The sequence below is a fragment of the Erinaceus europaeus genome, chromosome 21 (assembly GCF_950295315.1).
Source record: "Erinaceus europaeus chromosome 21, mEriEur2.1, whole genome shotgun sequence".
Lineage (NCBI taxonomy): Eukaryota > Metazoa > Chordata > Mammalia > Eulipotyphla > Erinaceidae > Erinaceus > Erinaceus europaeus.
In genome coordinates, this window is record NC_080182.1 from 17,522,993 (window position 1) to 17,535,924 (window position 12,932).

At 38.2% G+C, this 12,932-nt stretch overlaps 1 protein-coding gene across 2 annotated transcripts in view; it reads left to right on the top strand.

Annotated features, from left to right (window-relative positions):
• Positions 1-12,932, top strand: part of ZCWPW2 (zinc finger CW-type and PWWP domain containing 2) — a 119,192-nt gene that overhangs the window by 24,723 nt on the left and 81,537 nt on the right. For both annotated transcript variants that reach the window (XM_060180459.1, XM_060180460.1), the window contains one exon: positions 3,035-3,194. In XM_060180459.1, coding sequence (XP_060036442.1) covers positions 3,035-3,194 — 160 coding nt within the window. The remainder of the gene's footprint in view (positions 1-3,034; positions 3,195-12,932) is intronic.

Consider the following 12,932-nt stretch of genomic DNA (forward strand, 5'->3'; position numbering starts at 1 on the left):
TTCGTAGTGCAGGCACTGAGTCCCAGCAATAACTATGAAGGCAAAAAAAAAAAAAGATAAATTCCACTTAAGTTTTACTGTTACGTATGCCTAAATTAGAGACTCTGAAAAAGCAGTGATATTGAGACATGAACTTGACAATAGTCAGATGGTCTTCATTTAGGTCCTGAACCTCCACTTAACTTTCAATTATCACTTCCAATTCTAATTAAGAATTTGGCTTCTATGGATTCCAGATAGTCTGACTTAATTTGTAATCCTCTAGCCTTTCATGTCTATGATTGAAGGCTGTCTGTCTTTCATCTTCCCTTGAATCAGAATGGTTCAGAAGCAGTAAGACTTGAATCAGCACCAAGAGGAAATTTTCATTTCAATTTTTTTAAATCTACTACTGCTCAGCTCTGGTTATTTTGGCTTATCTGGGAGTCAACATAGACAAGAAGCCCTATATTCTGTCACTGCACTGTCTCTCCGGCTGTATTGACTCCACTGTCACATTCTACCATCTCTGGTGACTGCTACAATCAAGTCATCACTTCTAGACAATTACACTTGGGAAATGGCAATTTTATATAATCATCATTTTTAAAAATTTCTTTATCAGAATTAATGTTTGACAGTTGACAGTAAATACAATAATTTGTACATGCATAACATTTCTCAGTTTTCCACATAACAATACAACCCCCACTAGGTCCTCTGTCATCCTTTTCCAGGACCTGTACTCTTCCCCCCACCCACACCAGAGTCTTTTACTTTGGTAAAACACCAAAGTAAAAGACAATACACCAATCCCATTGTTATTATTATTTTTATTATTAATTATTTTTCCTCTTACAGAGTAGTTTTTATATACCATACATCAGACAAAAGACTAAGAAGCAAAATATATAAAAAGCTTGTCAAACTCAGCAATAAGAAAACAAACAAAAAACACTACCACATCCAAATGTTATAGAAATATCCACATATCTGCAGATAATTAGTTTTTTGCTATTTGATTATAAACTCTACTAATAAACATGAAATATATCCATTAAGTTATATTTTATTATCAATAAGTGATCTATCAAAACTTTATTTTGGCTATAGTAAGTGAATTACTATAACTTTGTGACTTTACTATCAATAATGCAATGAAAACAAAAAACCCAAAATTTTTTTTCACAGTTTTGAGGCCTAAATGTCTGGAATTAAGGTACTGATACAATCGATTCTTCTGAGGTTCTAACTTGTGGATACTTGTTTCTCTTTGTATCTTCATTTAAGAGTTCCTTCTGTGTATGTCCTCATCCCAATTTCTTTCTGCTTTTTTTTTTCTTTTTACTTTTTTAAATGTTTACTTATTTATTTACTATTGGATAGAGACAGAGAAATTGAGAAGGGAGGAGGAAATAGAGAGGGAGAAAGACAGAAAGACACCTGCAGCCCTGCTTCACCACTCGTGAAGCTTTCCCCCTGCAGGTGTGAACAGGTCCTTGTGTTCTGTAATGTGTGCACTTAGCCAGGTGCACCACCACCTGGCCCCTTCCCAATCTCTTTTTTTTTTTTTTTCAAAATTTTATTTATTTATTTATTTATTTAATTTAAGAAAGGATTAATTAACAAAACCATAGGGTAGGAGGGGTACAACGCCACACAATTCCCACCACCCAGTTTCCATAACCCACCCCCTCCCCTGATAGCTTTTCCATTCTCTATCCCTCTGGGAGCATGGACCCAGGGTCATTGAGGGTTGCAGAAGGTAGAAGGTCTGACTTCTGTAACTGCTTCCCCGCTGAACATGGGCGTTGACTGGTCGATCCATACTCCCAGTCTGCCTCTCTCTTTCCCTAGTAGGGTGTGTCCCCAGAGACCCAATCTCTTTTTATAACGAGACTAGTCTTACTGGATTAGGGTTTGCCTTTTACTTAGTTGCTTCTTTGAAGGTCTTACCTTCAAATACAAATATTCTGAGATACTAGGACTTAGACTTTCAGCATATGAATGTTTTGAGGGGACAGAATTCTGTTCATACAGTTTTAGATTATAATATTTTAACATGATGCATACTTAGCCTGTATCAAGTCCCTTTCCTAATAGAAGGCTAAATCAGAACCTGAGTTTTCTGATTTCAGTCTCACTTACCTTTTTTACTATAAAATGCTGCCAGCTGCAGTGCAATTTGGCACTTCTACAGGTTTTGGAATGTTTGAGTGTATTAGACATGCATATTTTGAATCTTGATCTATAAGATTCTATCAGATTTTTACTGTGTATTTCCTACTCATAGCTTTGTTTTCTTAGTGCCTTCCTGAACTCTTCTATTTTCTCAACAGTAGGTCAGAGATTAGTAAAGTATTAAAAGCTCCCATTTTTAGTAAATGAAAAATTAAATTTCTTCTTCTTGAGCATACACATAAATATTTACTTTCAGAAAAGTATCCATTTCCAGAAATAAAGATTTTTAGTAATTTAGTCACCTGCCAGTGGGATAGATGAGGGGAAGGGGTCAGACTGAGCTCTAGTTTTTGCTTTTCCTCAAAATAGCTATAATCTTCAGTGTTATCACAGTCTGAGATAACTGTATACTCAGTCAGACTTGAACCAGGAAATGCAAGCTCTCTCCCACCCAGCCAGAAGCACTGGTAGATTAACATTTGTTTAATTAATCCTACTGGTTAGAGTTGATTCAACTCTGCCACAATAATGATTAACCTTTATTTCCCCTTTATCATCAGAAGTATACAAAACCATTCCATTTTCTCATGTTTTATGTCTATCTTAAGTTTGTGACTATTTCAAAATTTTCTATATCTACAAATAAACAAATGGTTACTTGTCTCAAGTGTATATCTTTCTTTTAAAAATACAAGCCTGACAACAAGGGTAACAAAAGGGAAAATAAATAAATATTAAAAAAATACAAGCATGAATGTTTACATTTTTTAAGTTACTAAAATTCAAAGGAGTGAGATATAGTATTGTGAATAAATCTACTGATGTTTGCCTTTTCTGAAACATAATAGTAATTTGAAATGTTTTCTTTTCCAAGTTGGCCAGGGATACTTTGCCCTGATCCTTTTAAAGGGAGTTATGCAACCTATGACTTGGATGGAAATGTTGAACAGTATCATATAGAATTCTTGGGTGATCCCCATTCAAGATCATGGATGAATGCAGCATTTGTTGGCCATTATAGCATCACATTGGAGGTAGGTACAATAACAGAAGACTTTATTCTCTGTATTTGTTTTTAATTGTGCCCATTTTGGTCTCAAATCAAAATATTGTAATTGTTTACTTTTATGTCTATATAAACAAAATAATTATACTATTTAAGCTCAAAGGAAGTTCATCTACGCCGATGACATCTGCTGTGCAACTCAGGCATCCAAGTTTGACATCCTCAAGGAAACACTCATGAAAGACATGTCTCTGATATCTGATTACTGTAAAAAATGGCGACTAATCCCTAGCACTGCAAAAACGGTATCATCTGTTTTCCATCTACACCATGCCTTGGCCTCGTGTGAGCTTAATGTGCAGCTTGACGATACGAGAATCCGGCACAAAGCCCAGCCAGTCTATCTTAGCGTTACTCTTGATCGCACCCTGTCATTTCACAATCATCTCATAAAAACTGCAGCAAAGGTGGGCGCGAGGAATAACATCATTGCAAGACTGGCCAGCTCCTCATGGGGCTCGAGTGCTTCCACACTACGATCATCATCTCTGGCATTATGCTATTCCACTGCAGAATACTGTGCCCCAGTATGGTTCTGTAGCCCCCATGTCCACTTGGTCAATTCCAAATTATATTCCTCCATGAGGATCATTTTTGGAACCATCCATTCCACCCCGGTTCCATGGCTGCCAGTTCTTAGCAACATCGCCCTGCCAGATATTCGTTGGGATGCGGCATCATCTAAGTTCATTTCCCACGTCTATGCTCGACCGGACCTGCCAATCTACGCGGGTATCTTCGCCCACCCTGTCCAACGCTTGACGTCTCGTCACCCAATCTGGTCCCCTACGCCTACACTGAACTTCTCTGTTCCAGACTCTTGGAAACAGAGCTGGCAGTCTGCTGAGGTAAAGAACAAACACCTCATCACAGACCCCTGCAAGCGTCAACCCGGCTTTGACCTAGCACGTTATGATTGGGCCCTCCTCAATCGCTATCGAACAGGCCATGGCCGGTGTGCCGCTATGTTCCATCGCTGGGGAGCCAGAGACGACCCGAACTGCCCCTGCGGCTACAAACAGACTATGACCCACATAGTCAACGACTGCCACCTCTCCAGATTCAAGTGAGGTCTCGAAACTTTACATCAGGCTCAACCTGACACTGTTGACTGGCTACGGAAGAAGGGCAAACGCTAGAAGAAGAAGAAGCTCAAATATTTATGCTGTCAAAGCAGTTTTTTTTCAAAGTTAATATGTATATGCAAATAGCCCTGGGGTTGTTTTAAGTTTTATTTTTTTAATGGCAATCCAGTGTAAATCTGCTGAAAATTTAGCTCATAGGGAAAATTAATTATGGAATGCAACCAGATTTTCACATTTCAAAGAGAATATTTCATTATAATAATCCCTCCAGTATCTTTTTACTCTTTTCAAACTTTAAATCTTAAACTACAATTAATAAAATATATGGAATTCTTAGGTTGGGAAGGATCATCAAACTAAGCCTTCTATGAGTTTGGTTAAATCATTATAAATTAACTCAATTATTTGTATCTATATTAAGATATTTAAACTTTTCATCTGCAAACCATACTTTCATTAGAAATCTCATTAAAAAGTAGATATTAGAAATGTGACTGACACTAACGATTTGGATGGCTTCTATTTTATAGTGACAATAATGTACATTCAAATATATATGACAGTTTAATCCACACTATAAGTAAATGTGTGGAAATACGGGGTACTTCAAAAAAAGGATTTTACTTCTATCTTTAGTATAAACAGTATCTTCATACCATTCAGCTGGAAAGCAGCTGAAGGGGAAACTGTCTGAGTTAAAACATTTAATAGGGAATGCCACCAACAGACATCCATTTAATGGTGGTTTTGAGTCAGTCATTTATTTCTTAGATTAAAGATCTTGCTTGTCTCTGCCCCATATTGGTACAACCTCTGTGCTATATCCTCATCAAAGCAGTTGTGACTGCAAATCCCTAGGCAATACCTATGCCCACTCAAATGCAGACCCCTGTCTCTGGACCTCAGGGAGCATCAAATTTACTGGAAAAACAGAAGAAGTCATCCACAATGATAGAAGAAAAAAAGCTTCAAATTCAACAGAACTATACAAACTTCTTTTTTAAGGATACTCAATGAAATGAAAATTTTGATAGAAGAAAACTTGCAAGAAAAAGTATGAAGAAAGTCATAGCAGAAATCACAGCAATAAAAAAATAAATCAGAGTAATAAATAATACAGCTATTGAGGTAAAAATATGTTGGAGGTGGCAGCAAAATAGCTTAACTGGTTACTCTGCTTGTTTTGCCCTGTGTGTGACTCAGGTTTGAGCCTGCCTCTACTGCATTGGACAAAGCTTCAGTATTGGGGGTATTCTCTCTACCCACCCACCAGCCCCCCCCCCCCCCAAGAATCCGGCATACAGCCCAGCCAGTCTATCTTGGCGTTATCTAGCCTTTAGAGTTTCTGTTGAGAAATCAGCTGATAACTTTATAGGAGTATCTTTATAGATGGCTCTTCATTTTTCTTTAATTTATTAAAACTTCTATTAGTAATTTAGTAATGATTAACAAGATTGTAAGATTAATAGGGGTGCAATTTCATACATTTCCCACCACCAGAGGGTCATGTCCCATCCCCTCTATTGGAAGCTTCTTTATTCTTTATCCATCCCTCTCTGGCAGTATGGACTGCATTTATGGGATGCAGAAGATGGAAGGTCTGGCTTCTGTAATTGCTTCTCTGCTGGACATGGGCGTTGGCAGGTTGATCCATACTTTCAGCCTGTTTCTATCTTTCCCAATGGGGTTGGGCACTGAAGAGATGGGATTCCAGGATACAACAGTGGGGTCTCTGTCCAGGGAAGTCAGGTTGGTGTCATAGTAGCATCTGCAGCTTGGTGGCTGAAAGGTGGTAAGATATATAGCAGGACAAATTGTTTCTTCACTTTTCTTTAGCTGATAACAGTACTCTTTCTTTATCTTTGATCTTTGGAAAATTAGCTATAATATTCCTGGTGATATTAGGCTTGGATTTATTTTTCTCAATGTTTTTAGAGATTTGTAGATCTATGTAACTTGGGGAAAATTCTTGACTAATACTGACTTAAAAAAAGAATTCTGTCCTTTTGAAAGGGAAAACACAAAGTGATTCTTGGACCGTGTGTGGTGTATTACACCAAAGTTAGGCCCTCTTGAGAAAGAGGAGAAGTGGGGGGGGGGTATGCTGGGGTCCTGCTGCGTGATAGTGAGAAAGGACATAAGTACAACTATACTGTAAGCCACTAACTGTTCAATACAATTATTTGAAGAGTATTTTTTAAAACTCTAGCCTTTGGTGTGGGGGTAGATAGCATAATGGTTATGCAAGAAGACTCTCATGCCTGAGGCTCCGAAGTCATAGTTTCAATTCCCCCACACCACTACCATAAGCTGGAACTGAACAGTGAGTACTCTGGTAAGGAAAAAAAGAAAGAAAGAAAGAAAGAAAGAAAGAAAGAAAGAAAGAAAGAAAGAAAGAAAGAAAGAAAATCTAGCATTTTAATTCTCTCTTCCTTTTGGCATTCCTATGAGTTTTTCTAATTATGTAGATATTCCTTGGCTTACGATAGAATTATATCCTGATAAACTCATAGATAAATAAATTTCCAAAAAGATGCATTTCATACACCTACTTTTCATCACTCTACACTCCTTTAAAAGCACTTAAGCTGTCTCATTAACCTAGAGAGTTGGGCAAAATCATCTCAAAGCCTTCTTTTTTTTTGCCTCCAGGTTTATTGCTGGGGCTTAGTGCCTGCACTAGAATCCACTGCTCCTGGAGGCTATTTTTCCCATTTTGTTGTCCTTGTTGTTACTGTTATTGTTGCCATTGTTGTTGTTGTTGGATAGGACAGAGAAATTGAGAGGGGGGTGGGGAGAGAAAGTCAGACACCTCAGACCTGCTTCACCTCTTATGAAGTGACCCCCCCCCTTGCAGGTGGGGATCTGGGCTAGAACCAGGATCATTACGCTGGTCCTTGTGCTTCACACCATATGTGCTTAACCTGCTGTGCTACAGCCCAATCCCCTCAAAGCCTTCCTTATAATAAAGTGAATCACTTCACAGGCGGTGAAGCAGGTCTGCAGTTGTCTATCTTTCTCTCCCCCTCTCGGTCTTCCCCTCCTCTCTCCGTTTCTCTTTGTCGTAACAGTGACGACATCAATAGCAACAACAATAAAAACTACAACAACAATAAAAAACAAGGGCAAAAAAAGGGAAAATAAATATAATAAAGTGTTGAACAAACTCTTTGTTCGATGGAAAATGAAGAGTAGAATGGTTGCATGGATTCTCTCCATGCTTAAATATTAGTTCAGTGCTTCAGCTTCATGTTTGCATGGTTCCTTACCATTAATGAATATAGCTGAACTAAGTGCCATGAATGATGAGATGACAGAGTAACTGACTACACTGTAGAATATTGGTTATTTACCCTCAGTATCCTGTGACTGGGACTGTGGCTTGTTGTCACTGACCAGTATCAGGAAGAGAGTATCATACTGAGATTTCTACTGAATGCATGTAACTTTTCCACCAGTGTAAAGTTGAAAAATTATAACTCAAGCTACATCGCATTAGGGACTATCTGTAATGAAAAAGCATGTTTTAAAATTGCTGAAGTAGTATTGCTCTCAGAATTTGAATTCTGTCATGATTAATTTGACTAGTCAGATTCTATCCAATAAGCATACCATTAATCCCTGGGACAAGGACAAAATCTGATGCAGAAAAAAAAAGATGCTTATTGATCAGAACTCACAAATTTCAAGCCTTTCAAAAACATTAAAGCAAACGTAGAAATCTTTGAAAATGTCAGGAATACAGGGGTTGCTGAATCAGATCCCTAACACAAAAATGAATGTGTGCTTACTCCTCCTTCTCAACTGGTCCAACTGGGTGGGTGGGTGATGCACTGGGTGCCTGAAGACTCTGGGGCAGGTTCTGTCTCTGTGGTCATTCAGGATTCTATCTATAGGTTTCTGCACTTGTCCCTGTATTTCTGCATGTCTGTGTCATTTTTTTGTCTTTCTCCTTTTTTACGGGGGTGATAATTTACAGTGCAGTGGTTGACACATGGGAGCAATTTCTCATCCCACACAATAGGCCTCTACAAAATCTTTCTCACCTCCTATTTATGTCCTTTTCCTTCAGCATGTAGCTGGACCCAATACCCCTTCTAGCCCCTCCCCATGCCCCCCAGATCCTTGCTTCTTTATCTGTACCTTTGGAGCCTAGATAGTAGTGTTACTTTCTTAGTGGGTCTCTTTATTCAAGAATAAAATTTTAGTTTTGTTTTAACTCAAAATAGTTGGCACATACTAGACTATTCCACTTTACTCTAATTCTCCAATCCTGGCTATATAAGGATCTTCATTTGCCAGGAAGGGAAGACTCACAGATAATTGAAGCCTCAATCTACACGCAAAACAACAAAACATCTAGGAAGGTCACTTAAGGAAATATTGATGACCTACACAGGAAAAAAAAAATGGGCAAAAGGATGCCGTATGATTAACTGTTTGAAAAAGAATAATTTCCATCTATATATTACCCAGACAGAGTTGAGCTGTCCCTATCCCTTGGAGATGGAAATAGTATTGACTCCAACTTATAGTTCTGCAGCCTATATTTCCCAATGATGGAATCATAGTAGCATCTGCACCTTGGTCTCTGTGCCTTAGTGAGTTTCTGAAGAAATCCTGGTTGTTTTTCACTGAGTTCTCAGGTGATTTTTTTTTTCTTGTTTCTAAGAGAGCTGTCTGAAATGGCTCCTACTCCATAACCATGCCTCTGGAAGTCTAAATTATATATGTATTTACCTCCAGGGTTACTGTGGTGGCTCAGTGCCTGCACTACAAATCCACTGCACCTGGTGGCCTTTTTTCCCATTTCATTGTTATTATTGTTGTTGTTGGACAGGACAGAGAGAAATTGAGAGAGGAGGGGTAAACAGGAAGGGGGAGAGAAAGATAGACACCTGCAGACCTGCTTCACTAGTGAAGCACTTGTGAAGTGACCGCCCTGCAGTTGGGGAGCCAGGGGCTCGAACCAGGATCCTCATGCCAGTTCTTGTGCTTCGCGCCATTTATGCTTAACCCAGAGCACCACCACCTGGCCCCCAAATTATAGTTTTTATTAGACAAAGAATCTAATCCAATCAATGACTGTTCTACATTTCCATAGTTTTTTATATTTAAAAAAAATAGGTTACCCTGGATGCAATGCTATTCTTTATTTTTTTCAAGAGTTGAGTGGATATTTTTAACATATTTTGGTAAATTGCTTGCTACTATATGTAGAATGTGGAGCAATGACTAGAATCAAGGTACCTAACTTAAAAGTGCAATTTCTTTTCTCTTTCTATACCAAATCATTTGACTTAAGCAGAAGCAGTTCTTTTCTCCTCACATTTATACCTACAAATAGAGGGAAGTTTTCACCTTTCTTTCATTTTTTGTGTGTGTTTTTCCCACAATTTGACACTTAAAAGTATTTTTTTAATTTTTAATGAAAGAAAAAGAGGGAGGAAGAGAGAGAGACACTTAAGCACTGCTCAACTCTGGTTTATGGTGTTGCAGGGGATTGAATCTTGGACCTCAGAGCCTCAGGCATGAAAGTCTTTTTGCATTATCACTATGCTGTCTCCTGAGCCCCACCTTTCTATTCTAATACATATGTTGATTGCTAGTAATCTCTTATAGACTTGCTCTTATTTGCTGCTTGATGTTCTCCTTTGAGGCAAGAACATTCTGAAACTACTTTCACAGTAGTCCTTTTACAAATTCATCTGTATTAATATCTGAGTAAGTGTTTTGATTCTAGGATTCACTAGGTTCTAAATTCTAAGAATGTATTCTGTAATAAGGATTAGCAAATTACTTTATAATGAGATCACCAGGCAGTAGCATTTTACTCCTGGAGTAATGGAGTGAAACAGGATACCAATTTGTTGAGGCAACTCAGTAGAAAAAAATATTTTTAAATATGTATACACACACATATACTCTAGCACTATTGCCATGCTGGTAAATCTCTGTATCTACTAAATTATAAACATATTTTATCAAATTAATTTCATTGTTGGTATAAAAATTATGTACTGATATTATCTGAAATTATTATCTGATATACTATTAAGACTTTTTATTTGTTTTATAACTACCTTTTAGGTTTTCACTTAGAAAAAGGTTAAGGGATTAGAAAATGTTTCTGTAACTATGACCTATTTGTAAATAGTATAATCAAGAAAACTGTCATAAACATATATGGAAAAGAATAAAGTAATGGTGATTTAAAAGTCTGGCACTACGGCAATCTCTGGGTTTGAAGTTTGGCAGTGCCATTGTATTTTCTTTTTTTAAAAGATTTTATTTATTTATGAGAGAGTTGGAGAGAGAAAGAGAAAGAACCAGACATTACTCTGGTACATGTGCTGGCGGGGATCAAACTCAGGACCTCATGTTTGAGAGCCCAATGCTTTATCCATGGCGCCACCTCCTGGGCCACAGCAGTGCCATTTTCTAGGTGGCTGACTTCAGGAAACTCACTATTTCAGAAATTCCATAGGATTCCTCTTAAAACGGAAGCTCTCATAGTATTTTTCTCATAAAGTTGTTGCAGGGGTTATGTATGATAATATATATGTATGTATGTGTATATATATATATATATATATATTGCACTTAGTGTTTGTCATATAGTTGGTTTTCTTTTTCTTTTTTTTTTTTTGTGCCTTCAGGGTTATCACTGGGGCTCGGTGCCTGTACCGTGAATCCACCGCTCTTGGAGACCATTTCCCCCATTTTGTTGCCCTTGCTGTTGCGCTTGTTGTAGTTGTTATTGTTATTGTTGTCATAGTTGTTGTTGTTGGATAGGACAGAAAGAAAATGGAGAGAGGAGGGGAAGACAGAGAAGAGGAGAGAAAGATAGACACCTGCAGACCTGCTTCACTGCTTGTGAAGCGACCCCCCCCTGCAGATGGGGAGCTGGGGCCTCTAACCGGATCCTTACTCCGGCCCTTGCGCTTTGCACCATGTGTGCTTAACCTGCTGCGCTATCGCCCACCACCACCCCAATATAGTTGGTTTTCAATAATCATTAGCTGGTTCTATTCATTGGAAATACAAAATATTCTGTTCAGTCCACTTCTTTAAAAAAACCAAGATGTATTCATGTATGAGAAGAGACAGGGGGTCGAGCAGTGGCACACCTGGTTAAGCGCACATACCACGAAGCTCAAGGACCCACTCGCTCAAAGATCCCTGTTCAGCCACTGGCTCCCCACCTGCAAGTGGTGAAGCAGGTCTGTAGGTGTCTTTCTCTCTCCCTCCTTTCTCAGCTTCTCTCTGTCCTATCCAATAAAATGGAAAAAATGAATGCCATTAGCAGTGTATTCCTAGTAATAACCCTGGAGGCAAAAGAAAAAGAGAGGAGGTGGGGGGAGAGGAAGAGAGAGAGAACCCCAGAGTATCACTTTATATGCAATGCTCAGGAGGACTTCATCCTTAAGAGTCCAGCTTTACCCATGTACCACCTCCCAGGCCACTATAAATCCACTTCTACCTGAGAATATATTTAATACCAAGAACAGTAGTGTGAAGTAATAAATTTCTATTAACTAAACCATGTGTGAAATAAGACAGGACTTTAGTGTTTGTTTATTTTGTCTTAACTAGGGCTTCACTGCTCTGAATGGACCTTTTTAAGATAAAGAGACAGAGGGGGAAAGGAAAGATACTGCAACACCAAATATTCCCCCAGCATGGTGGGGACTTGACTGGAAGCTAGATAATGCTAATAGCAAAGTAAGAACAATGTCTGGATAAGCTTTATTTTTTATTTATTTTTTCCCTCCAGGGTTATTGCTGGGGCTCAGTGCCTGCACCATGAATCCACTGCTCCTGGGGGCCATTTCCCCCCCCTTTTGTTGCCCTTGTTGTTGTAGCCTTGTTGTGGTTATTATTGTTGTTGTTGATGTCATTTGTTGTTGGATAGGACAGAGATAAATGGAGAGAGGACAGGAAGACAGAGAGGGAGAGAGAGACACCTGCAGAAACTGAGTGCCTTATCCTGTGATTGTTCAGCATATACCTGAAAGAGGCAGTTGTTACAATATTTTTCTAGTTTAGTGCAAATAGAAGTACTAAGCACGACTGAAAGCAGGAGATAAATTAGAGATTCTTAATCTAACTTCTGGGTGAATGAATAATCCCCAATATCAGCAATGCCTCAAGAATATTTTGTATTTGTTTGATGGAATTTGGGAAGTGGGAAATACTATCTTTCATGTTCTTTATAACTGAATGAACCCAGTTTCTTCCCCTATCTCACTTCTACTTTTTCAATTCACTCATACTTATATATTCTGACTTTGTTACTCTGAATAAATTCTTCAATTCACCTCTGCTATCTCCTGATTTTGTCTCTCTTGAGTTTGGACAGCTATGAACTTGGATTTAAGTTAAAAGTCCAAGAAATAATATGACCAACTCTAGTCTATTTATTTGTAGTCAGTCTATAAGGAAACAAACAGGAGGCTAACTTTCCTGTCATTCAGATGCATATAAATTCATTAAGTATCCAGGAAATTTCTCTGATTCACTCTTCAAAGAAACAAATGTTTTAAAAAATCAATACCCATGAAGTGCTTTCTTAATTATCTAGAAGTATATTTTCTATTAAAGAAATTAAGTTATCACTA